A 26,198-nucleotide genomic window follows, 5' to 3' on the forward strand; every position below is an offset into this window, starting at 1 on the left:
TTTGACCCTAAGAATTTAAACTTAGGTACCATACCTAAGAATTTAAACAAGGCCATGTGGGTTCTGCTTAAGAGCTCAATTTTAATGAAGGTTAAGAGTGCTTTTTAACTAAAAAACCAGGCAAGATGGTGGCTCATCTGAGGTATTATGTGCATGTCTGCTCAGTCGCTCAGTCATATCCAACTCTTTGTGACCTCAAAGACTGAGGCCCACCAGGCTGCTCTGTCCATGGGATTTTCCTGGCAAAAATACTGGAGTGGGTTGCCATTTCCTCCTCCAGGGGCTCTTTCCAACCCAGGGATGGAACCCACCTCTCCTGCAATAACAGGCAGATTCTTTACCACTGTGCCACCTGGGAATCCCATGAAGTATCATGTAGTTTTATGTAAATGAAAATAAACACTGAGAAATTTCTCTAGAAATAATCTTCCCAACAATGGTATGTTTTCAGTGACGTATTCTTCTTAAAGTGTGAAATTCTTGTCTTAGTCTCTTTCCATATTAGTAAGAATTAATGAACTTTAGCACATTTTAAATTTATCAGTATGCATTATAGTTTACAGGTTCTGGAAGATTAACTTCCATGTCCATTTCTTCCCCTTGTATTTGGTAAAGTATCTTAAATGGCATTCAAACAACATAGGCATATATGTGATCAGACGATGGAAATATAGACACAAGCTATTTTCTTTCAAGTCAGGTACAAAGTCTGCTCTTAAAAAATTATATTCAAGTTGAAAGAAAAACTAAATATCATAATTTCATGCATTCTTTCACATTTATGATCTAGTGCTTTTAGTCATCAGAATGGTGTACTAGTAGACTAAAAATAATCAACTATCCTTTTATGAATATAATAATGTGATTTCACAATGCTTTAATTATTTTCAACTAAAAGTATTATTTTTTTAACTAAAATAAAATCTCACCCACAATTTTATAGTGTATGAGCAAACAAAAGCATCAGTTTTTAAACTGTATAGCTCAATATTTTGTAAACACACTTCATGTCTAATGCTCCACTATGCTCTGCAGTAATTTAAGAAAAACTAACAAAAACGAAAGAAGCAGCCTAGTTATACCGATGGCAACTGCAGTCTCCTGTGAGTCTCCAGTAATCATTTTTATTGATACTCCTGAGGCAATGAGTGTTGTAACGGCTTCTTTCACACCAGTTCTAGGAGGATCAATGATTCCCACCAGGCCAAGGAACGTCAGTTGTCCCAATTCAGGACCAGAAGCCAAAGCAAGAACTTGGGAGATAAAATCCGAAAAGAAAATGTGAATCACAGAAACATTAGAATTTACTTTATAAAATCTGGAGGCCATAACACTTCTCACTCAGATAAATCACTTAGGACTAGAAAGTCATTGCAGTAATAACAGAAATTTTAAAAATCAAAACTTCTTACGTGCAAAGATACTACAGTTTAATGGTTCTTGATATGGAATTTCTTTAAATTATTAAAAATTAAACGGAATAAGACTACACAACTGTTAAGCAGAGAAAGCGGGAGAGGAACAAATAGGAATGTTTTCACATAGCAAAACTTGCAGCCCCTTTCAGTAGAAACTATTGACTCTTAAGAAAATACAATTAATTATTTGGAAAAGTATAGGTTTGTTGAGCTTTAAAGTCAATTTTAAACAGACATCTTTGAATAGTGATTTCTACTATTGTATCTTCATCTTTCCATCTTACAGGTCTTCAGCATAATTCAATAGCTTGAAGTTTTAAAAGGCTATATTAATTAGACAACATGCAACAATTTTGTACACAACAAACTCTGGAAGATACAGTTAACCTGTAAAGTAATTGTAAAACCACTAATACCAACAAGAGTTTATATTCTCTCTTTCTTTCTATATTAACAGGTGTTTCTTATTCATACCTTTGGTTCTCTTAAAACTACATAAATAATACCACCATCAGATCAGATAAGATCATATCAGTCGCTCAGTCGTGTCCGACTCTTCGCGACCCCATGAATCGCAGCACTACCACCCTTTATAGTTAGTTTCCTATCATCCTTAGAACTTAAGATACAGGACAAAGTGCTATTCATTTCCAGATACATTTAGCTTATTCTCAGAATTCCAGAACTTTGGCAGTAGCTGCCTTTTTAGCCAGAGGGATGTGTCTACATCTGGGATATTATACTAAAAGACTGAACAACTTACCAAACACACACACACACACACACACACAAAGCGCACAAACTAAACATATGTATCTCGTGGGGTAACTGAAAAGCCCCAGAGAGACCACAGGAAGTATCTATCCTTACTCAAGCACAAGGTATGAAGGATAAGATACATTTGGAAAACCATGGTTAGAGGCAAATGACTTCCAACACAAAATCTATGGAGATATGAGCCCCACCAAAAGCTTTCACTCTGGAGGGAATAAGCCACATGACAGTTCCTGTGTTGGAACAGAGGAAGATGGCAACAGAAGGGGGAAGTGAGTATCAACCCATGTGTCAGCAAATTCTAAGCAAGGGACACCAGCTCCTGGCACCCTCAGTGGATGGATGGTATCAGCCCAGAGGTCAGTATTTTGTATTTATTTGTTTGCTTCTTTAGCATAAATGAAGATCTAATGCTACTGTATGGGACAAAGGTATGTAGACCTTTTCATGTGAAGGATCCCCAACTCCCTCCTTTATATTTGAAACATAAAAGCAAAATATATTCCAATTTTAAAATTAACAACCACATGTATTTTAAGAAACTTAGGTTTTATAAGGTACAAGATAAGTTCATATCAAGTTAAACTTAAAATCTTTATTCATTTATTCTTTACTTTTCATCATGGCAATTTCAGCAGGGGGAGGAAAATGGAGCATAAGAAGAGGAAGAGATGTGAAGCAAGAGATGGATGCCCAGAATGTTTCCCAGAGCCTGTGAAACAAAGATGTGCTCCACACCATGTCTGGTCCATTTCACAAAGTTACCACACCAAACCACACATACACAAAGCTCCACAATCTTTCAGATTAAGAGAACTAGGCCTCCCCACCTCCCCCCACCAAAAAACTGTGACGCTTCTGTTAAAAAAAATTAAGGAAAACAGGGAGCACATACCATACTTTTAAGATTCTATAAATGCAAGTCAACTCAAAACCCTCTAGCTGTGAGCTACTAAGAATAACAAAACACTGCCCTCAAAGGAAGCCACAAGAATATCTTCCTAAACCTACACTATAAGAACAGAAGTCCTGTAAATCTATGGTTCACCTTGCTTAAGTGAACCATGATTAAGAATACTTTTTACATACTTGTTTCCTGCTCCCAGAATTGTGGCGCTTGACTTTTGTTTTGTAAATAATAATAAAATTAAGGAAGCCAACTCTTGTAATTTTCTTGAGAAAGACTACAGAAGTGCATGCATGCATGTGTGCATGCACCCATGGGCGCATATTCCCCACAAGCCAGAACGTAAAGACCAGGAATGGCCCTGACCCCTGATCTTCAACCCTACCCATGCTGATGTGTGTGTGCCCAGCTGACCCCCTCTCCCTATCACTGTCCAGTCAGCAGCATTTCACAAAGCCAAGTCTGGACAACTCTTTCCTCTCTGGTGACAGACGGGAAGGAGTCAGCAACTACCTCAGTTTAAAGAATTAGAGATTTAAGTCTCTTAATATTTAGTAAAGAATTTCAAATTAATAAACAAGACCAAGTGATGACATACGGAAGGAGTAACATCACTTTACTTCCATTCATTACCCTTCTCACAAGATAAACTTGTCTAAAATGAAATTTCTGTCAGCTGCTCAGAAGACCACTGCAGATCTCTAAGAACTAGAAGTTTCATATTTAGCTGTGTTTCCAACTTATGTTCTAGGGGCCAATTAGTCAACTAAAACCTAGCATTTCAGAAATGGCAGGGCTCTACAAAGCCTGCGTAGAGCTGGGCAGCTCAGATGTGAAGCACAAATCCATCTGCAGTTAGCAGCACTACCTCTCCACCAAGGTGACTGTGCGGACATGGACTTACCTCTAAGCCCTGCAGAGCCCATCTGGGCCTTCTCTTGCTGGTACAGATCTCTCTGCTGCTGGGTGAGTGTCAAGGTCTGTCCTTTGCTGTGATATGTAGTACAATACTTAATCACCTGTTCATAAGCACCCTTCATAAAACAAATCTCTGGTCTGTCCTAAGAAAAAACAGAGCAAATAAATTCAAGTTAGTTTTAATTCATATATATCAGCCATTGGGGTCAAAAACAAGCAGCATGGATTCCCATAATACACAGAGAAGTAACTCAAGATAGCACTTGAACTCTGATGATTAAAAGTTCATGAGAGAGCTTTCTGCATCCTTTTTAGAACACAGCATCTACTCTACCCCTTCAACCTCCATACTGAAGGTACGTCTACACTCAGCTCCATACTCTGAGATCTGAGCTCATAACATAACAGGAGAGGTCTAACATCAGCCCACGAACAATGGTTCAGGCTTTCTACAATGCTGTTACATGCATATATGTGACTCCATTTAATGCTCACAACAAGCTTGCAATTGTGGGTATTAGCAGACTTTTTATCTTGGTTAAGTAATATTCAAAAGCTTACAATGAAAACCTGCAGTCCCCTGCCCAACCTCCTCACCTCCAGTCCTATGCTCCACAGAGGCAAACCAATTTTAACTCTTCTGGCTGTTGTCCTGGGTACTTATTGTCATGTTTTAAATTACATTTTTACAGCTACTTTTCTACTTGTCAGTTTATACTGTCTGCTGTGACAGGTGATAGTCAGGCCACCCCCACTCCCTATTCCTTCTCTCTCCATTGTTCTAATACACACAGAACAAGAATCACCAGTGTTCTGCTCACTTTCTAACTCCTCACTGCTGAGCCAAGTGGCCACCAGAACAGTTCACAAATGTCTCAGCTCTCCTTGGAGGCACGTGGCAGAAATGTATTTCCTGCCCCTCTGTACCACTCTGAAGTCAGATGTGCTTTGCTTTGGCGAATAAACATAAGTAGTACTTGTGTCTCTTCCAAGTACTACTTGTGGTGATTTATTTACTACTACTGGTGATTTATGAACCAGTCCATAATGTGGCCCTCCTCTGTCCCTGGTACAACAGTATGAGCTCACACTGAGAGGAGCATCCATCTCCCTGGTCCCTGGGTAAGAAGATGCAGCAGAGGCGGCAGAAAGGTATAATGTTCTTTCCATGGCCTATTATAAGCCAAATACATTTCTTCCTGTTCAAGTTTTGTCTTTCATACAGTTAATAATTGCCTCTTTTTTTATTTGCTTAGTTTCCTTTATACTTATTACTAATTAATTCCAAGCTCTCCATGTCATATTATGAAGCACCTCTCAATGTATTCTGCACATGATCCAATGAGCAGGTAAGCTATTACTCCTCCCATATGATGTCTGAGGAACTCCCGCCTTTCCTTTTCTAGCTCATTTCCAGGCTTGCTACACAATTGGCATCCTGGAGCTTCCCTTCACTCCTCCACTGGTCAGAACTCACTGGATTCTAAGTCTCCCTTTAGTGTATATTCTTACCTTGGAATAACTTATCCATCAATATCGCTCTAAGAAAAGGTATGTGGGCTATGCATTTTGAGACTTGTGTGAAAACATTTTTATTTCACCCCCACATATGTAAGTTCAGCTGGGAAGAGACTTCCTCTCAGTTGAAGGCTCAATCACCTCCCAGCCTCTAGTGTGCAGAGTTGCATCTGGAAAGCCTAAGAAGCCACTTAATTCCTAATCTGTATGTATACTCCCTCCCCCTTGCCCTTCCTCCCCACCCTAACAACCTCTGAAATTGTTTAGAATTCTCTCTCAGTGCCCTCAAATTACTTGAATCAGGGGCTTTGGTGTGTTTATTTCCTCACCCCCACCCCTCTGTAACCCACTCACTGTGCAAAGCAGCCAGTGGGCAATTTTATTCTAGAAACTGAAGTTCTCCCTCTAGAAAATCTCCTGATGTTGTTCAACTCTTGTCATTTTCTGTCACCACTATTATGTGGATGTTGGAACTCCTACATCTATTTTCTGATTTTCACATCTTAGCTTTTATATTGTCCACCTTTTTGACTTCTCTAGTTTCTGATAGACTCCTTCACTTTATTTGAAAAACAATCTATTTAAAGTATTTTGTTGTCATTTTTCATGGTCTCTGGAAATCTTCTTTAAAACCCAGCACTTTGTTTCTCTGAGATCCCTTTCTCTGCTGGCTTGGTCTGCATCTTTTATACTGAAGACCCTCCCCAAGGCTCTCACAACCCCTGTCTGTCTGTTTACATTCAAGACTGAAGCAAATAAAGGTCTAGAAACTCCATGGGTACTGCAGGGTTTACCAACTGATGGCCCTCACAGTGGAGTGATGAGACAAAGGCCAGGAGCAGGGAAACTCTTCTGGTGAACAAAGAGCTTACGCAGGACCACTCCATACTGTAGGGATCTCCCCAGAACCAGTCAGCTTCTCTGAAACTCTTCCATCTTCTGACACAAAGAATGAGGATATGGGGAGACCTGCCCCTGCAGGCATTCTGAGAAAGGAGAGTTAGTAGCCCGGACAACAACTTTCCCTTAATCATCCTGTGTTTAGTCTTAAAGCGTAATTCTGCCTTCTATGCTTGTGCCCTGGATAAGATTTCTTCTGGTCTGGCCTCAAAAAATAGAAAAGGTACATGGAACATTTCTATGGGCTCCTTATGAAGAATTTCAACCTGATCTCCTGTTTTTAGCTCTGTATTTTAGGCCCTATCTTTAAAAGATAAACTAATAAAAGAGGAAGTATAGGAAAGTCTTATCTTTTATTCACTGGTTGTCATTTTGGTAGGTTCCAGGGAGAGAGCAGAGATAAATACAGACTGATTGTTGTTCAGTCACTAAGTCATGTCCGACTCTTTGTGACCCTTTGGACTACAACATCCCAGGTTTCCCTGTCTTCACTGTCTCCCAGAGTTTGTACAAATGGCCAGAGTTAGTAATGCTATGTAACCATCTCAATGTCTGTCACCTTCTTCTCCATTTGCCTTCAATCTTTCCCAGCATCATCTTTTTCAGTGAGTCTGCTCTTCGCATCACATGGCCAAAAATACTGTAGCTTCAGCTTCAGTATCAGTCCTTCTAATGAATATTCAGGGTTTATTTCCTTCAAGATTGACTGGTTTGACCTCTTTACAGTCCAAGGGACTCTCAAACATATTCTCTAGCACTATAATTCAAAAGAATCAATTCTTCAGCACTCAGACTTCTTTATGGTTCTACTTTCACATCAGTAAATGACTACTGGAAAAACCATAGCTCTAACCTATACAGAACTTTGCAGGCAAAGTGATGTCTCTGCTTTTTAATACACTGTCTAGGTTTATCATAGCTTTGCTTCTAAGGAGCAAGCGTCTTTTAATTTCATGGCAGCAATCACTATCCTCAGTGATTTTGGAGCCCAGGCAAAGAAAGTCTGTCACTGTTTCCATTTTTCCCCAACTATTTGCCCTAAAGTGATGGGACTGGATGCCATGATCTTAGTTTTTGTGAATGCTGAGTTAGTTTTAAGACAGTTTTTTCACTCTCCTCTTTCACCCTCATCAAGAGGTTCTTTAGTTCTTCCTAACTTTCTGCCATTAGAGTGGTACCATCTACATATCTGAGGCTGTTGATACTGTTCCCCATTATCTTGATTCCAGCTTGGGATTCATCCAGCCTGGCATTTTATTCGAATGATGTACCCTGGATATAAGTTAAATAAGCAGGGTGACAATATATAGCCTTGATGCACTCTTTTCCCAATTTGGAACCAGTCAATTGTTCCACGTAGGGTTCAAACTGTTTCTTCAGGTTTCTCAGGAGGCAAGTAAGGTGATCTGGTATCCCATCTCTTTCAGAATTTTCCAGTTTGTTATGACCCACACGGTCAAAGGCTTTAGCATATGCAGTCAATGAAGCAGACATAGATGTTTTTCTGGAACTCTTTGCTTTTTTGATGATCCAATGGATGTTGGCAATTTGATCTCTAGTTCCTCTGCCTTTTCTAAATCTAGCTTGAACACTGGAAGTTCTTGGTTGAAGCCTAGCTTGGAGAATTTTGAGCATTACTTTGCTAGCGTGTGAGATGAGTACAATTGTGCAGTAGTTTGAATATTCTTTGGCGTTTGGGACTGGAATGAAAAGTGATCTTTTCCATTCCTGTGGCCAAATTTGCTGAGTTTTCCAAATTTGCTGACATACTGGGTACAGCACTTTAATATCATTATCTTTTAGGATTTTAAATAGCTCAGCTGGAATTGTACTCTGCTTTTCCCCAGTAGCATATTGGACACCTTCCCACCTAGGGGGAGGGCTCATCTTCCAGTGTAATATCTTTTTGCCTTTTCATACTGTTCATGGGGTTCTTGCAGCAAGAATACTGGAGTGCTTTCCATTTCTTCCTCCAGTGGACCATGTTTTGACAGAACTCTTCACTATGACTCATCCCTCTTGGGTGGCCCTGCAAAGAATGGCTCATAGCTTCTTTGAGTTATGCAAGCCCCTTCACCACGACAAGGCTGTGATCCATGAAGAGGAAATGCGGGCTGTGAATTCAAGTGAAAGTCCCCTAAAGACAAACTACTTGATCCTGGGCAGCTTTTAAATTGGTAAGTTTTTCCTGTCTATGCCAGGCTGACCTCTTCTAGATCCTGAGTCAGGTCAATGGATTTGGATTCTGTTAGTTACACTGGTTGATTTGTTTTATAGGAAAAACTCAGCAGCAAATAGGAAGAAAAGTCAAGCAGTTTTTCCAGATTTATTACCTGCCACTCTGTACTTCTACCCCGCAACTGAAAAGATTTAATATACAAGTGAGGCTAGTATATTTTAAATTGCTGAAGTCAAATCTTAAAACTTCACATGGGCCACATTACCTTGAAGTAGTGTGTGATCATATATAAAATATAAAAAACAGACCTTCCAAATAAACTCATATGCATATTCTTTCTATATCACTATATGGACAAGGGACATCAACTGAAAATTATCTAATTCTGATGCAATTTTTGAAAGCCTAAATTACAAAGCTTAAAGTAACAGCCATTTTATTTTTTATAGTTTTGTTTCCAAATGTACCCCTTCTCTGAGGTTCATAAAAGTTCCTTTAAACACTAAACAGAAATTTATTCTTCCCCTCATCATCAGTTTCTGGCACAAGTTTAGTGTTGGGCAATTTAAAACCAATGTTTCCTACTTATTAGAAGTAAGAGGGAATCCTCTCCCTAATTCCCATATACAGAGATGTAATTGGTTTCAAATGTTTGTTCACAGGCAGAAACACATAACCAATTACTAATTCCTAATAAAGAAAATATAAAAATAACAACTATATATTTTTCAGGGCAAAGTAAGTTTACACATCAAGCTGGTAATAGCAACTGTAAGTGATATGATTATACAATGTAGATTTCATGACTCAATACATTGCGTAAAAATTTCTAAAGCACCTAGAAATACGGGAGAATTTTGATATATCAGTGTATTTCATTTTGCCAGTTTGTAAGCTGGACCAACTAACATGAATCATACACATTTGGTAACCACTCTTCCGCAAGAGAATGTGGTTCTGTTCAGTCAGAAGACAATACATTCTTCAGTGGAAGAACACAGACAACAGTCAGTCAGCAGAAACTTGTCACCGAGAATAAAAAACATGTCAAAAGACTGATGTCACAAGCTCCAGGACACTGAGACCAGGCTCCAGCTCCTTTCAGTTGTTTGCTCACATAGCAAAACTGACATGTTTGTGCATAAATTCAAAGAGAACACAAAACCACCAGGGCTGAGTCTACTATGAATGACACACACTTCAGAGCTGGTCTGCGTTATGGTCTATGACAGCTTAAATCTAAAGGTGCATAGTAAATGAAAAATAGTAGTCTAGTTAAACAATTCAGAGTAAGTTTTCTGTAAATGGAAAGATACCTGCTGTGTTCGGTGCACACACTTAACAGCCATCCACTTCTGCTCAGAGCTAAAAGGGTATTCAGCTTTTCTGATATAATCCTGTTGAAGTCCATCAAGACCCATCTATATGGCACAAAAGAAAAGTTAATTCTCACCAATTCTTTTTCCTTTAACAAAGAAACAAGAGTCACAACTTGCAGGGAAGCAGGTTAGAGATACCTGGATTATCTTCAAACAGCAGCACTCCATCTATACCATACTTCTCTGAAAAGCAGCATACATGTTCAGTGTGAAAGCCTGGGCATATAGATAGTCCAGGGCACACTACTGAACTATGTGCAGAGCAAAATTTCAACACTGACTACATTAAAATCTCAACTGGCTCAAACTCTGGGAGGAAGTAGGGTAAGAAAGAAAGGTATCCAGCCAATACATACTGTATAATCAATAGAAGTTTCAAACTCAACTCCTCGATTCTCAAACAGGGTAGATACTCAAATCTACCCTGCCTGCTGCTGCCATCCTATACCCTCTCGCCCCACCACTGACACACTGACTACTACTAATGCCATGCAGTAGTATGACATTAAAATTATTCCAAAATACTACTCAAAAATATTCTTCAAATTATTCAAAAATCAAGTTTACTGCTCCTTCCTGGCTTTTAAAGGTCCTGCAGTAACCCATCACACAGCCAACTCAACAAGCCTCTAGGCCATTCAAACTGTTCATTTCACCTAGGCTAACCAATTCAAAAGTCACAATCCAGTCTACCCTTATGTATTCCTCAAGCTTTTATTCTTCCTCTTCACCTAGCTTACACCCCACTCCATCCCTATCTAAATCCCTCTTTCCTTTCAAAGTTCAGGTTCCAAGTCTTAAAGTGCACTCTTCTGATACGTGGCTCAGTGTTAAACTGTCTGCTTCCTTGGTCTGCCTTTCATTTGTTCCAGTCTGTTACTACTGAATTCCTACCTAAACTGTGAGGTCCCCACCCATAAACAGGTGGTTTCATGTTCTTTATTTCTCAAAAGGAGAAAGTTAAACACAATAAATTTCAATATTTTTAAAAAGTGATACTATGCTATTTTTAGTTACAAGGAAAACAAATGGTAAAGGAAAAAAGAAAGTGACTTCTCGTTAAAGAAGTAGATACATTATAAAACCACCAATTTGACTTTATCAAATCAATATTATAACAACCTACATTTCTATACTGAATCTCAACAGAAGCAACCTCATTCAGAGGCATCCTATTTTATACACGTTTCCTAAAACTGCTCTTAAAAGCAGTTTTATTTTTGTTATGGGAGTGCCAGGTTGGACTTTTAGGTTTCTCATTTAATCAACTGTAGGACTTAGAAAAGGAGATTAACTGGGGTAGAGTCACTGAGATTAGCACCCTTTCTTCCCAACAGAAACACTATCTCTACATTAATTTTAAGAAATCAATAATGGAAGGAAAGGGAAGACTGGAAAAAGAAAAGCTGATTTCTCATCTTGGCCTTAATACCTTTACATGGAAATACTAAAGAATGTTGCCTATTTCATGTTTGAAAATTGGCACTTATCAGCAATTACATGTATTTATAAAACTTTTCATACAACACTCTGAATATTACGAAAAACAACAGCATTTCTTTGTAAGAATAAACCCATCACTGGTCATTAGTCTGTATGCTGCATGTAGGAGATACAAAGTTATAGTGAAAACCCTCATGCTCTGTATTTCCAGAAAGACTACAATTGGTTCCCAAAAGGCAGTACAAACTATGAAATCCTGTGCATCTTCTTCACTCCACACCTAAAAGCCAGCAACACTCAAATCCATGGGTTCATATTCTCTTGTGAGAGTGATGTTTTCACATGTCAAAGAAGAGAGGACCAGGCACATACCTTCATTGCAAGAGCAATTAAGGCTCCTTCCGTTGGTTTCCCCATTAGAGTGTTATTTCTAATTACAGCATCATTGCACACACAGCCAGCCTAAGAGAAACACACAACTATGAACCCATCACTGAATCCTAAGTCATTATGAAGAAAGCCACTTTCTTAAAAAGAAAGCAGTATTTACCTCAACAATTCTACTAACAGATGGGTTATAGAATCCATGAACAACATCACCATCAACAATCACTTCCCCAAATGGATTGTAGCCAACTCCAGTAACCTACGGAACATAAAGTAGAGTCAATAATACACTACAGTAGGCAGTGACAATACTTATGAAAACAGAAAAGTGATGAGCTGTGTTCATCATGACACTATTAAAAGTAGAGAAGCATTTAAATTTATCTAAAAGAACATTTAATAGTAAAAGGAATAGATAGTAATTTTCACTACAATGATAAACCTACAGTTAATTCCATACAAATAATTAACTATTATGCTAATTATAATACATAGTACATTGTAAGTAAACAATATAATTGCTAATATAACCTTCTATTGCTTCTACTTACAACATATTATTAAAAAGGGAAAATAAACCATGAAAATCTCTATATATAAGTGAGTTTAAATTTACATAACATTACATTTATAGGTGTGTGTGTATGTGTGTGTGTTAGTCACTCAGTCGTGTCCAACTCTTTGCGACTCATGAACTGTAGCCCATCAGGCCCCTCTGTCTATGGAATTCTCCAGGCAAGAATACTAGAGTAGGTTGCCATTCCCTTCTCTAGGAGACCTTCCCGACCCAAGGATTGAACTCAGGTCTCCTGCATTGTACCAAGATTCTTTACCATCTGAACCACCAGGGAAGTCCTACATTTATATAACACTACAATTTGCAAAGAATTCCAGTCTATTACATTTGACATTTGTGACAAACCTATGACCTAGACAGAGTTCATTTTGTAAATATGCAAAGCTCAGAGATAAGTGATTTACCCTAGCACTTACCAACTACTTTAACATAGTATGCTACACACCAATTTTAAAAATCAGAGACAGAGACAAGTCAGATACTTACATATTGCGACAACAAGCCAAGCCAAATACAAGCTAAAGTTCACGATAAAAATAAGGCAGTTTAAGGGAATTAACAGTTAATGCTTAACATACAAAATTCTGGGCTTAAAACACAAGATAAATTTATATCCTACCTTTCACACCTGGACCATATACGCACATGTAAACCCAATGACCCTTCTGAATCATCCAGAAAAGACACATCCAACAACACGGCACTGGGTATCCTAACCAAATCTAACACCCTAAATATACAGTCTCATTTTGAGGCCTAGTAAACTAGGATTAAATAGACCCAAGTACAACTTCTGTTAATTTTTGAAATTCTTCCTTTGTTCACAGAACTGGCTTTAAATACATTTTAAAATACTGTTCCCATAACAAGTAGTATTAATGAAAATTCCAGTCAGAAATTCTGCCACAACTAGCTGAGATTGAAACTTGTCCTCATACAGCTTCAAAATTAACCAATGTACATACACTAACATGCACTTCAGGGGCCACTCATATACAATTTTTAAAGTAGAATAATTCATGCATTCATTTATTCTTTCAACAAGTATGTACTACTACAAAGCAGACCCTGTGCTGGGCACCAGAATTTCTGCTCTATTATGCTCAGGGCATCATGGGAAGAGAGACAGAGGACTTCACCTAAACAAAGAGGGAGGGAGCTATGAAAACACGCACCACAGGGTGAGTTCTAGGTGATCAGCAAAGCTTCTCTCAAGGAATGGGTTAGAAATGAGGTGCAAAGGATGAAGGTGCAGAAGAGGTGCATAAACTGTTTAGGACAGTTTAATGTTTAGGACATTAAACTGTCCTAAACAGTGAGAACAGCACCAAAGGTCCTTAAGTAGGAGCAATTCTGTCACACTGCAAGAACCAGAAAGTCAGTGTACTTCGTCTATGGAAAGCCAAGGGGAGATACAGATTGAGGAAGGAAGTATGGGACAGAACCCAGAGCCGTGAGCAGCCCCACTTCAGGACCCTGGTCATAATGGGAAGCCATTAAAGCATCTTCACTTAAGGAATTCTGAGAGGTTCCTTTGTTGCAGATAGAGCAAGGGTCCAGAGTCTGGTAACAGATGGATGTAGAGACAGACAGAAAGGGTTTGAGGGAGATCAACATTTCTGCACTGCACAGCTGGAGCAGGATCAAGACTTGGGAGAATTACACGGGATGGAAAAATACTCAGCTGTCAACTAACTTGCACCCTTGTGAAGACACTGGAATGGTTAGGAACTCTAAACACCAAGACTCCTAAAAAGGAATTCTGCTGTTAAAAAAAACATCTATAGTACCTCAGCACGCAGGCCATCCGAAGTAAATATGTGGGTAACAGTCATTTCATTCTTGGTCAGGGTTCCAGTCTTATCTGAACAAATCACATTACAGCAACCTGAAGAATAAATCACTATAAGTCACAAGAGTCATTTAAAAAAAATGAAAGTTTACACTGAAAACAAAGATTCTAGAAAACTGCCTTGCTTCTCTGAATATTGTAAAACTCAAGCTCATGGATAATTTTAGGTTGTTTTCTCTAATCATGTTTACTTATCATAAGGTAATTTCTGGAATTAAAAAGATACTGATAAATGCTTTTTTTTTTGAGAAAGCTACTTGATATCAACTCTATATAGCAACTTTATACATTTTCTAGAAAGTTTTAAGGTTACCTAAATATAAACTCATGTAATTTTTTCAGCAAGTATTTTAAGGAATTTCTGCCTTCTCAATATTAAACTACAAACTAGAAGCTAAATTTAACATTTTTGAATTCCTAAATAAAAAGAACCTTCATAACATACATAAAGTTACCAAAATTTTCGTATCATACATATAATTACATTATAGCAATATAACTACTATATACTTACTGTTCTTAATAAATTCAATTCAAGAATGACAGTTTAGGATCTATCATTATCAATTATTTTTCTTGAGATGTCAAACAAGAATAAATCTCTGTAATTCTACAGTTTCATGTTACTTCATTTTAATATATATATATTTTCTATTGTAGTATAGTTGACTTACAATGTTTCAAGTACATAGCAAGGTGGTTCAGTTATACAAATCACATTTATTATTTTTTAAATTATTGTCCATCATAGGTTATTACAAGATATTGACCATGGTTCCTTATGCTATATAGTACACCTCTGCTGCTTGTTGTACACTATTTTTTAATTAGAAATCTAGCATTCTATTCATAGTAAGTCAAACAAGCAGAACCAAAATGTTGTAATTTTTTTAACTGGGAAAAAATTCATGTTATGTTCAAAAAACTATAAAGCATATATATTATGTATACCAAAGCTTTTCTACAATGCTTGATAAAGACCTGAAAAAGAACATCCAAAAAATACTGGATATATTGGAGAACATAAACTAAATGAAATGGGAGCACTGAATGTGAAATAGAAAAACTGAAACAAACTAGGTCGAGCATCATATAGTCCAGTTGTTTTTAAAAATGATTGCTCATTTGAAATTTATCTCAAGCTCTGGAGGAAAAAAAGCAATACCTGAGCATTTGGACTTTTCAAAACATTTCAAGATAATTCTGATCTACATTTAGGTTTTAAAAAGTGATCACAGGTTTTTCTAATAGAGCCTAATGTTGGTGATACAGAGTTCTACTATTCTTCTGTTGACCAATCATGATACAAAGGTATTAAGTAAGTTAAATAATCACAACAGTAAAAGATGTTTATCAGTTTTCACACTCAACAGCCAGACAAAAAATAAAAGATAACTATAATTGCAAGCCATAATAGGAACATGATTAATTTAACAATATAAAATAATTACATACAATTTGAGGTGGGGGGTCAAGCAGAGTGATGTGGTAAGTGGAGTGCATACATGCACATGTTTTCATCCACCCAGCCAGTCTATGTCTTTGGTTGGTGCATTTAATCCATTTACATTTAAGGTAATTATTGATATGTATAAACCTGTTACCATTTTCTTAATTGTTTTGGACTTATTTTCTGTAGGTATTTTCCTTCTCTTTTGTTTCCTGCCTAGAGAAGTTCCTTTAGTATTTGTTGTAAAGTTGGACTGGTGGTGCTGAATTCTTTTAACTTTTGCTTTTCTGGGAAAGCTTTTGATTTTGCCTTCAAATCTGAAGGGGAAATTTGCTGGGTATTCTTGGTTGCAAGTTCTTCCCTTTCATCATTTTAAATGTGGTGCCGCTGCCTCTGGCTTGAGAAATTTTGAGAATTTCAGCTGATACTTGATGGGAGTTCCCTTGTGTGATATTTGTCATTTTTCCCTTGTTGCTTTTAACATATTTTATCTATCTCTTTCATTTCTGTCTGTCTTGTGTGTTCCTCCTTGGCTTTATCCTGTCTGGGACTCTCTGTGCTTCCTGGACTTGGTTGACTATCTCCTTTCCCACATTAGTGAAGTTTTCAGCTATTATCTCTTCAAATATTTTCTCAGGTCCTTTCTCTCTTCCTTCTCCTTTTGGGACCCCTGTAATGAGAATGTTGGTGCATTTAAGTTGTCCCAGAGATCTCTTAGGCTGTCTTTATTTCTTTTCATTCTTTTTTCTGTATTCTGTTCTGCGGCAGTGATTTCCATCATTCTGTCCTCCAAGTCATTTATCCATTCTTCTGCTTCAGTTATTCTGTGATTGATTCCTTCTAGTGTATTATTCATCTCGGTTTGCTTGTTCTCTAGTTCTTTCAGGTCTTTGGTAAACATTTCTTGCATCTTCTCCATTGTTTTCCCAAGATCCTGAATCATCTTCACTATCATTGTTCTAAATTCTTTTTCTGGAAGATTGCCTATCTCCACTTCATTTAGTTGTTCTTCTGAGATCTTACCTTGTCCCTTCATCTGGGACACAACTTTCTACTTTCTCATCCTAACTTTCTCGAAAGTGGTTTTTGTTTTAGCTGCTGTTGGGACTGTGTCTGTTCTTGCTTCTTCTGTCTGCCTACTGATGGAAGAGGCTAAGAGGCTTGCGTAAGCTTCCTGATGGGAGGGTGTGGCAGTGGGAAAAACCGGGTCTTGCTCTGGTGGGCAGAACCTTGTTCAGTAAAGCATTAATCCAATTATCTGCTGACGGTTGGGGTTGTCTCCCTTCCTGGTAGTTATCTGGCCCGAGGTGACCCAGCCCTAGGATCTAAGGCTCTATAGTAGAGTTAAAAGTGACCTCCAAGAGGAATTAGCCCAAGGAGGGACCTTCCCAGACTGCTACTACCAATGCCCCCATCCCTGTGGTGAGCCCCCACCCACACCTCCACAGGAGACCCTCCAACACTAGTGGGTATTTTTGGTTCAGTCTCCTATGGGGTCACTGTTCCTTTCCTCTGGGTCTTGGTGCAGGCAAGATTTTCTTTGTGCCCTCCAAAACTGGAGCCTCTCTTTCCCCTAGTCCTGTGGAAGTCCTATAATCAAATTCTTCGGGCCTTCAAGGTCAGATTACCTGGGGATTCTGAAAGAGTTAATTCCTAGGTAGGTTGATAAGGAGTCCAGGGCCCTCAAGAAGGAAAAAGGGACAAACTTTTTTTCCCTCTACATTCCTTCATCCTAGTCACATGTTTTTTTCTTAAGCTTTGAGTTTTTATGGCAACAATCTATTGCTTCCAAGACTAGTTTTCTTTAAGCCCAGAGCTAATGATTACACAAGAAAACAACTCATCTTACTCAAGGGTATGTTTTCCCTTACTATGGGTATGTTTTTCCTTACTTACTCTGTACTAATGATTATATAATAACAATGCATGTTGCTCCAGAACATGTTTCTTCTTAAGAACCTTCTGACTAATCCTGTTATCTTAAGATATATGTTGTGGGAGTGAATCTGGTAAGACCTTTCTATTGTTGGTTGTTAGTAACCAACATAAAAGTAACCAGAAAGTATGTAAGGCCTTGATAAGACTAGCCTGTGAGGCACTCTCTGCCCCCTTCTGATGTCTGTGTCAGAAGCTTTCTCTATCCCTTTTTTACTGTAATAAATCTTTTACCCCACCAAGTTTTGAGTGACTGAAGCCAAGTCTCTGGTCCCGAAGCAAAATTGTCTCCTTCAGATCATGAATCTGAACTGTTCACCATAAGCTATCAATTCCCATCCCTTTTGTCGGATCCCCAGGGTCAGAAGCCTGATGTGGGGTTCAGAATCTTCACAACAGTGCAAGGACTTCCTTTGGTATTATTGTTCTCCAGACTGTGCATCACTCACCCAGCAGGTATGGGCTTTGGTTTTTACCATGATTGTGCCATCCTACCATCTCATTGTGGCTTCTAGTTTGTCTTTGAACATGAGATATCATTTTTTGGTGGGTTTCAGTGTTCTCCTTCAACAGCTAGTTGCAATTTTGGTGCTCACACAGGAGATGAGCACGTGCATTTCCTTCTACTCTGCCATCCTGAACTGAAAGTCACTTTATTTTTTTTTAAACATGATTTAAGCATTAGAACACTCCATGATGCAGAAAGATTTAAAGTTCCCTTACCTGAGTGATATGAATTTGTAATGACCTTTTTTGGTTAGTAAAACCATCCTCAACATTGCTGTATGTCCACCACCACCATGTAAACCTCTAGCACAAAAGCTATAAAACCTTAAGATCTCTGTTAATGTAAACTAACATGTCAATGGACAAGTATGCTCTAACCAGAGACTTACCCAGAGTTTCAACAATAGGTAGTTTTTTCACAATCGCCCTCTTCTTCACCATTCTCATAACACCAAGGGCTAGAGTCACTGTGACCACAATGGGAAGACCTTCAGGAATTGCTGCTACAGCCAAACTGTAGCCAACAAAGACACAGCATTTAAGTATAAATTCAGTAGTACCCATAACAATAATTTCAATTAGCTGTTACTTAGAGACTAAATAATGTAAAATCAATGCTGTCAAACCCATAAAAGGCCTTACTTAGTATGTGGAAAAATTGATTAACATTTATTGGCTACCTACAAGCTACCAGATTAAGCACAGTGATTAAAGAATATACATTCTTACTTCACACTGCCTAGATTTCTACTCCAAGCTTCAATTTTTACCTTAAGCTATTATGCTACCACCCCTGTAGTTTAGTTTCCTCATCCATATATATAGTAACAGGTGTTCACACAAAAACTTGCACATGAATGTTCAAAGCACCATTATTCATACTCAAAAGATGGAAAGAGCCCAAATGTTCAACAATTGATGAATGTTAAATTGTGGTGTATGCCCGTACAAGGAAGCACATAAAAAAGAATAGAGTATGATTCATGCTAAAAATGGAAAAACCTTGAAAACATCATACTAAGGAAAGCAGCAGGACACATGTTGCAAGATTTCACTTATATGAGATGTCAGGAATAAGCAAATCCAAAAAGACAGAAATCTGTTTAGTGGCTACCAGAAGGCAAGGAGAGGGCAGAATGGGGAATGAACAGGCACAGGGTTTTCTTTCAGGGGTGATTTAAAAGTTCCAACACTAGACGTTGGTGATGGTGGTAATGATGTTGGTGATGGTGGTAACAATATGAATGTACTTAACACCACTGTACTGCATACTTTAAAAGGGAGTATTTTACTGGTATGTGCATTTTATCACAACAAAAAATTACTTATTTCTCTTCATAATATTAAAAAAAAAAAATTAAAATTAAAACTCCACTTGTCCCATTCCCGGTATTACCCCCTGACTCTGGCACAGATGAGGACAGGTAGGTACACATCCATCCTTCACTCTAACACTGCTCCCTGCACCCACCTCTACTGCTCAATTTCTATTACCAACTTTTTCTTTAGCATGATCTAACTTGTTTCTGCCCCCTTCTGATGTCTGTGTCAGAAGCTTTCTCTCTCTCTTTTATACTCTAATAAAACTTTATTACACAAAAGCTCTGAGCAATCAAGCCTGGTCACTAGCCCCAGATTCAATTCTTCTCCTCCGAAGGCCAAGAATCCCGGTGTCTTTTGTGGTTCAGCAGCAACCTTTCATCTTGAGGGCTTGTCTGAGATTCCTCAGGACAAGGTAAGGTGGTTTGGAGCTCTAGTTCTTTATTCTCCTAACAAACATGTTTTCTGCTGTACTTTACTAACTCTACAGTGTGCTTGTGTGAATGAATGGCACACTCTGTGCGAAGCAAATGAGGAGCCCTGCTCAGCGGTTCCGTGGTGACCTCATATGGCTTATGGCAGAAACCCTGTCAGGGGTTTATACCAACCTGCCAATGGACTTCCCTGGTGGCTCAGATGGTAAAATGTCTGCCTACAATGCGGGAGACCCAGTTTCTATCCCTGGTCAGGAAGATCTGGAGAAGGAAATGGCAACCCACTCTAGTATTCTTGCCTGAAAAATCCCATGGACAGAGGAACCTGGTAGGCTACAGTCCACGGGGTCGCAAAGAGTTGGACACGACTGAGCGACTTCACTTTCACACTTTTAACTTGCCTATCATTACACCATGTTCTACAGCCATCATCAATTTTTTATACGTTGATTCTAAAAGCTAAAATCCAATAAATAATATTTATAATTACTGGCTGAATAGTACGCACACTGTATAACCAAGAAATATGTGTCATCATTAATACTTCATTTTCTCTTTTGAACCTCTAAGTACAAATAGAATCTTATTTACTTATGCTTCCATTAACTCTCACTGTATCAGCAAAGACAGCTATCATCATTTATAACTTAGATCCAATGGACCTTCTCATTCTTTTGTATTTAAATCATTTTATAAATAACTTACAAAGGAACAGAATGGATTACGAAAAACTTCATAAATTTTTATTTGGATTTTAACCCCAAACTATACTCTTGGATTTGAAAGTATATATATCTGAACTGGATCATGTCCTTTGAATGCAACTGCTCATGAACTGTCACGAATAAACCTAGAACACATTTGCCTTACAAAATAGTGATTTCAAATTTAAAAACCATTTTTAACAGGTCGTAGGTTTATCAGTTCTGGTTCCTCTGTTTGCATCTCTCTCTAAAATGTAACACTTCTGAAAATGCTGATGACTCATAACTTTTAGGAGAGTCATCTTCTTTGTAACACAATACTACATGACAAATTCCTTGCTACAGAATGATTACCTATAAGAGAATGTCTGTCCTTCTCCTTTTATCCTTAAAAATAAAGCAGTTCAGTGAATTCCCTGGTGGTCCAGTGAATTAGGACACAGCGCTTTCACTGCCATGGCCCAGGTTTAATCTCTGGTCAGGAAACTAAGATCCCACAAGCCACACAGTGCAGGTGAAAAAAAAAAAAAAAGTTTAGTCATTAATTCAGGAGTTTGAGAAAATCTAGAGTATCATCATCCAAGGGTTTGGTTCTGAGATTTCATTTTATAATGATTCAATTTCACCTTCATCATTATAGCTTAGAGTGGTTGCTGCTTTGCATTCATCTTCTGGTTTGTGTAATAATTATGAAAACTCTTCTGTCAATTCTTGTCATTATGGTAAAAAAAAAAAAAAAAACTCAATTTCTCAAATTTGTTTACTGAATGCAAGAAAACCCCCCAAATTTCATCCCCAGACTCCTTTTATACCTTTTTAAATGACAATATAATACTATGGGCAAAATAATAAGATAATTGAAGGATAAAATAATAATAATGATTTATTATTACAGAAGGGACAGGCTACCCACTTCAGTATTCTAGGGCTTCCCTTGTCGTTCAGCTGGTAAAGAATACACCTGTAATGTGGGAGACCTAGGTTAGATCCCTGGGTTGGGAAGATCCCCTGAAGAAGGGAAAGGCTACCCATTCTAATATTCTGGCTTGGACTATACAGTCCATGGGGTCACAAAGAGTTGGACAGTAGTTTTAAAAGCTTTTATTCTTCTGCTTTCTCATTGTTTTACTCATTTTTAGCACAGTTGGAAATACTTGTTAAAATTACTGTTAGGGTAACAAGAAAGCAAGATATTTCAAGACACAGGAAAAATAAAGTCACTAAAGATCCCATGTGTATTTTAAAATTTATAAAAATGCAATAGACCCATATGGTCATTGTGAAATAGAATGAGTTTTATTCTATTAAAAAATGGTTTAAATGTTTGATCTCTTGGAGGACCCTGAGGTAGGAATAAAAGTAATGATGCGTTAATCTTCATGAAGTACTCTTTAAAAAATACTCTAAAAAAACATGAGTCCAACAGATGATATGCCAATGATTAATAAAATTCATGCCCAATTTTAAATTCATTTTATATTTAACCCAATGCTTTTTTACATATATTGAAGCCAAGAATTTCAAGTTGCATTTTTACTCCTCCAAGGAAAAACTATACTCCTTCACTCTATCATAAATATCTTTTAACTTATTCATCCTAGTTATTCCTTGTACTCCATTTGATTTTTTTTTTTAATCCACTGGTTTTTATTCTAAAAGCCTAACTATTACTTGCTAGACCTATCACAGAGCTGTCATCCAGAATTTCTCCATAGAGGACTGAGTGAGTCCCACTTTTTCTTACACCCTATACAACATTGTCTTCCTTTCTTACACTCTTGATTTTCTAGAATTCATACAGGAGTAGGTAAGGAATATATTTTCTGACTACTTGCTTACCCTGAATTGATACTTTCGCTAGTCCTAGATTTATAGATTTAAAATCAATTCCCCCATGTTTTAATTGTACTGCCCCACTTTCTTCTCCTTTAATTCAAATTGGCTGTGGATGAAGGTTTTTAAAAAATCCTTTTTCCCTTCTCTATTTGGTTAAATCTCTAGCTTTGTTCCCTTAGTGGTGACAGTATAGCAACTATGTTGCTAGGCAACACTGCTTATAATAAAAGGATCTCCTGACCAATAAATTACTGCTTATGATAAAAGGATCTCCTGACCAATAAATTATCTATGGATTGGAAAAATTATAATTATCTTATAGGAAGCCATAGCTTTGGGTTTCCCGATTGTGGTGAATCTCATAACTGGACATGGTCCTATCAGGCATCCTGGAAAGTGTGTGTTTCCAGAGATGATGGTTCCTACAGAATATGAGGCATTTTAACCCAGGACAGCTCCGGCCCTCACATGGTCATCTCGTCTGCTTGTTTGAACTGCTGCAGGAACACTCTCAGAAGAGGAAGTTGCCCTGTGGTGTTCAGGACACAGGTACCAGGTATGACCTAGGAAAGTCTTGTGAGGTGAAGTCTTAGTGGAGACTAAAAACACCCTGTGATGGAAACTGCAGTTGCTAATGAGAAGTATGATACAAGTCAAATTTTCCTTCCTTTACACACGACCTGACCTGTTTTCTTGACTTTCACAATGATGTTTCTAAGCTGGAGTTTTGGTCCTCCTGCTTGGCATCTGGAGGATCCCTTCGATGTATAAAGATTCATGTCTTGCTTCATTTCTTATATAATTTCTTATCTCTTTTTAAAACTCCTTTTACTGAGATATGGCATGTATTGAATTACTCTCGTTGACACTTTTATCTCCTCTGTTTTGGACATTTTATTCTATTTTGGGGAGACCATTTTGACTTACAATTTTTAAGCTGAGTTTTTAATTTCAGTAATCATAATCTTTTTAAGATTTTTTTTTTTATGTAGACCATTTCTAAAGTCTTATTGAATTTGTTCTATATTGCTTCTACTGTTTCTCTTCTGGTTTTTTGGCCAAAAGGCATGTGGGATCTCAGCCACCCAACCAGGGATCAAACTCATACCTCCTGCACTAGAAGGCAAAGTCTTAACGACTGGACCACCAGGGATGCCTCTTAAAAATCATAAACTTAATAACTAAAAAAGAAAAAAAATGTGGGTCCTGTGATCCTTTTCTAAAACAATTTGTCTGTCACGAATGCAATCTCTTCGCAAATCTCTGAAAATATGAATACTTTTCTGTTCATTTTCAATTTTTCTTCTATTCCTGCATATTTGGTTTTCCTCTGAGTTGATTATTCAGTTTCCATATTGTGGTCTTTCTTTCTCATGCTCCTAGATTTCAGTTTGGTGATCCTTGATTGTCTAAGTTTAAAAATGCAATATTTGGTTGGTAATACCAGATATGTAGTGTGGAGTTTCTCCACTGTATACATGTAGGTTTTCATTTTCCTAGAGCTCATTTCAATATATGAATTCTGAACTATTTAAGTACACTTAATATACTCTTATGTGCTCATATAAAACCCATAATAAAATATAAGCTATGCCAAACAAAAAAAATGAGAGGCAAAAGACTTCAAATTATAAACAAACCATTAGAACTTACCTTACACTAATAGTAAACATTTCCAATATGTCTTTTCCTAGCAACCAGCCAACCAACATGATGATACCTATAACAGAATCAAACAGCTATTTTTCCCTTTTATATAAAATCACCTGAGCATACAAGGGATAGAACAACAAACTGAGGGCAGCAAAAGTTCCTTGATATAAAAGGGAAAGTTTATCAGATCACAGTTGCAAGATTTTATAAAACTCCATTAAGGAGGGAAGATTAAATTAATATTAAGGTTAAAGCTGTGTATGCATGCACACACCTACAGTTTTACCTTTTGCTGCCACCCATCCTTTAAAGTAATAATATCTGAAAGTTCCCAATATAAGAGAACATTACCAGTATTTTTGTACAATGGGGGAAAAAAAGAAGGCAGCGCATACATGTAGGTTTTCTATTAACTGTGAGGTTTGCAAAAAATAAACCCTAGAACTTTACTTCTCATAACTCAATACCCAGATACTACACATTAAATTTGTACTGCAAACCAAGAAGTATATAGGACTCAGCCCAGAGATGATGCAAGACAGCTAAAACAGCAATTAACATTTAAAAATTATTAACTTTGCAGTATTTGAAAGTTAAAAAGCAATTAACATATACGAAACAACTGATTCTTTACTCTATTTTTCAATCTTTATCTTTGAAAAAGAAAGTGAGGGGAAGGGATGTACCACTGGTTTTGTGAGGAAAAACACAGCATCAGAGTCTTAATAAAACAAAGTAACTTTGTATTCTAGATCAACATGTACATTTAAAACAAGATTTCCTTCATCTTTCTGCAATTACAAAAATAATGATCCAGATTGTGATCTTCTCAGATCCCATCCCAAATACTACCCTGATAAAAGGAATTATGTCTGATGAATTACACCAGGGTCAAACAAACTACAATCTGTGCCCCTCCTATGTGTTTTTGTAAATAATTTTTTGGAACACAGCCATATCCATTTGTGTTGTGGTTGCTTTTGTGCTGACAAAAGAGCTGAGTATTTCCATCACTGAAAGTATGAACCAAAGGCTAAAATATTTACAATCTGTCCCTTTACCAAAAAGTCTGCTGACCCTTGATTTTGATCTTGACCCTTCTCCTATTTCATACTAACAAGAAAATATATGTCCAATGCATTATATTAGAACCATGGAATCAAAAAGCTGAAAAATTTTTTTCAAAAAATTTGAGGTGGTTTCATGGTAAAGTGTTACATAAACTGGAAAGGTTTAATTGGCTAAACTTCCTTTCAATTTATCAAACTGACTATAAATTCTAAAAAATAAACAGCAGAACCAAATGAAGGGAGCTATGAGACACACCATTTAAACAAATGAACAAAACAACCTTCCCACTTTTTACTTTGCTTACAATAATGAAAAATGGATCAACAGAATTAATACTTAAAGAATTATTTTATTGCAACTGTACAGCTAAAATTGCATTATTTTTAAAGTTAGCAAGAAAAATGAAAATAACATCGTGGAAGAATTAAAGAAAAAGACTCCAAAATTGATGTGTTTAATGCTATAATAAAGATGTCATTTCAACTCCATGAATAAAGAATGGAATATAGAACTTCTGGTACCCGGATAAATAAATTTTTAGTAAAAGAGTACTAACTCTACCCTAAATCTTATACTAAAATAAATTCTAAATAAAATAGTAAAATTAAGTGTCAAAAATTAAGAGTGATGTTTAAAGAAACATAAACATTTTCCCACAGGGGGTTGGAAAAGCCTTTATGAATGGAACACAGAAACCTAACTGCAGAGATTATCAGTAGGATGGTGTGATCAGAATCTCAGGCAAGAGAGTGTTTCATTACACACATCTCTCCCCTCCCTACCAAGTTTATTATACAGCCCTCAAAAGCAACTTAAAAATCAAGAAAAAAAAACGTATTTCTAACTTAAACAACAAAAGGATTATATCCTAATTATACAAAGAGGTGTGACCAATCTAAGGCTTAAGCCACAAAAGAAACAGACTGGCAGTTCATAAAATAGAATAAAATAAAAAAGTTGTAAGATATATATGACAAAGTGCTCAGTTTCTCAAATAATAAATTTTGAAATAAACAAAAAAGTCGGCAACAGTGCT

At 37.2% G+C, this 26,198-nt stretch overlaps 1 protein-coding gene across 5 annotated transcripts in view; it reads right to left on the minus strand.

The window, feature by feature from the left end:
* ATP2C1 (ATPase secretory pathway Ca2+ transporting 1) overlaps positions 1-26,198 on the minus strand; it is a 154,142-nt gene that overhangs the window by 15,796 nt on the left and 112,148 nt on the right. For all 5 annotated transcript variants that reach the window (XM_024994087.2, XM_024994060.2, XM_010801619.4 and 2 more), the window contains 8 exon segments: positions 24,092-24,158; positions 18,534-18,658; positions 14,191-14,288; positions 11,987-12,082; positions 11,809-11,898; positions 9,931-10,035; positions 4,004-4,160; positions 1,083-1,253 (listed from right to left, as the gene is read on the minus strand). In XM_024994087.2, the coding sequence (XP_024849855.1) occupies positions 1,083-1,253; positions 4,004-4,160; positions 9,931-10,035; positions 11,809-11,898; positions 11,987-12,082; positions 14,191-14,288; positions 18,534-18,658; positions 24,092-24,158 (909 nt within the window).

This window comes from Bos taurus, chromosome 1, assembly GCF_002263795.3.
Source record: "Bos taurus isolate L1 Dominette 01449 registration number 42190680 breed Hereford chromosome 1, ARS-UCD2.0, whole genome shotgun sequence".
NCBI classification, from domain to species: domain Eukaryota; kingdom Metazoa; phylum Chordata; class Mammalia; order Artiodactyla; family Bovidae; genus Bos; species Bos taurus.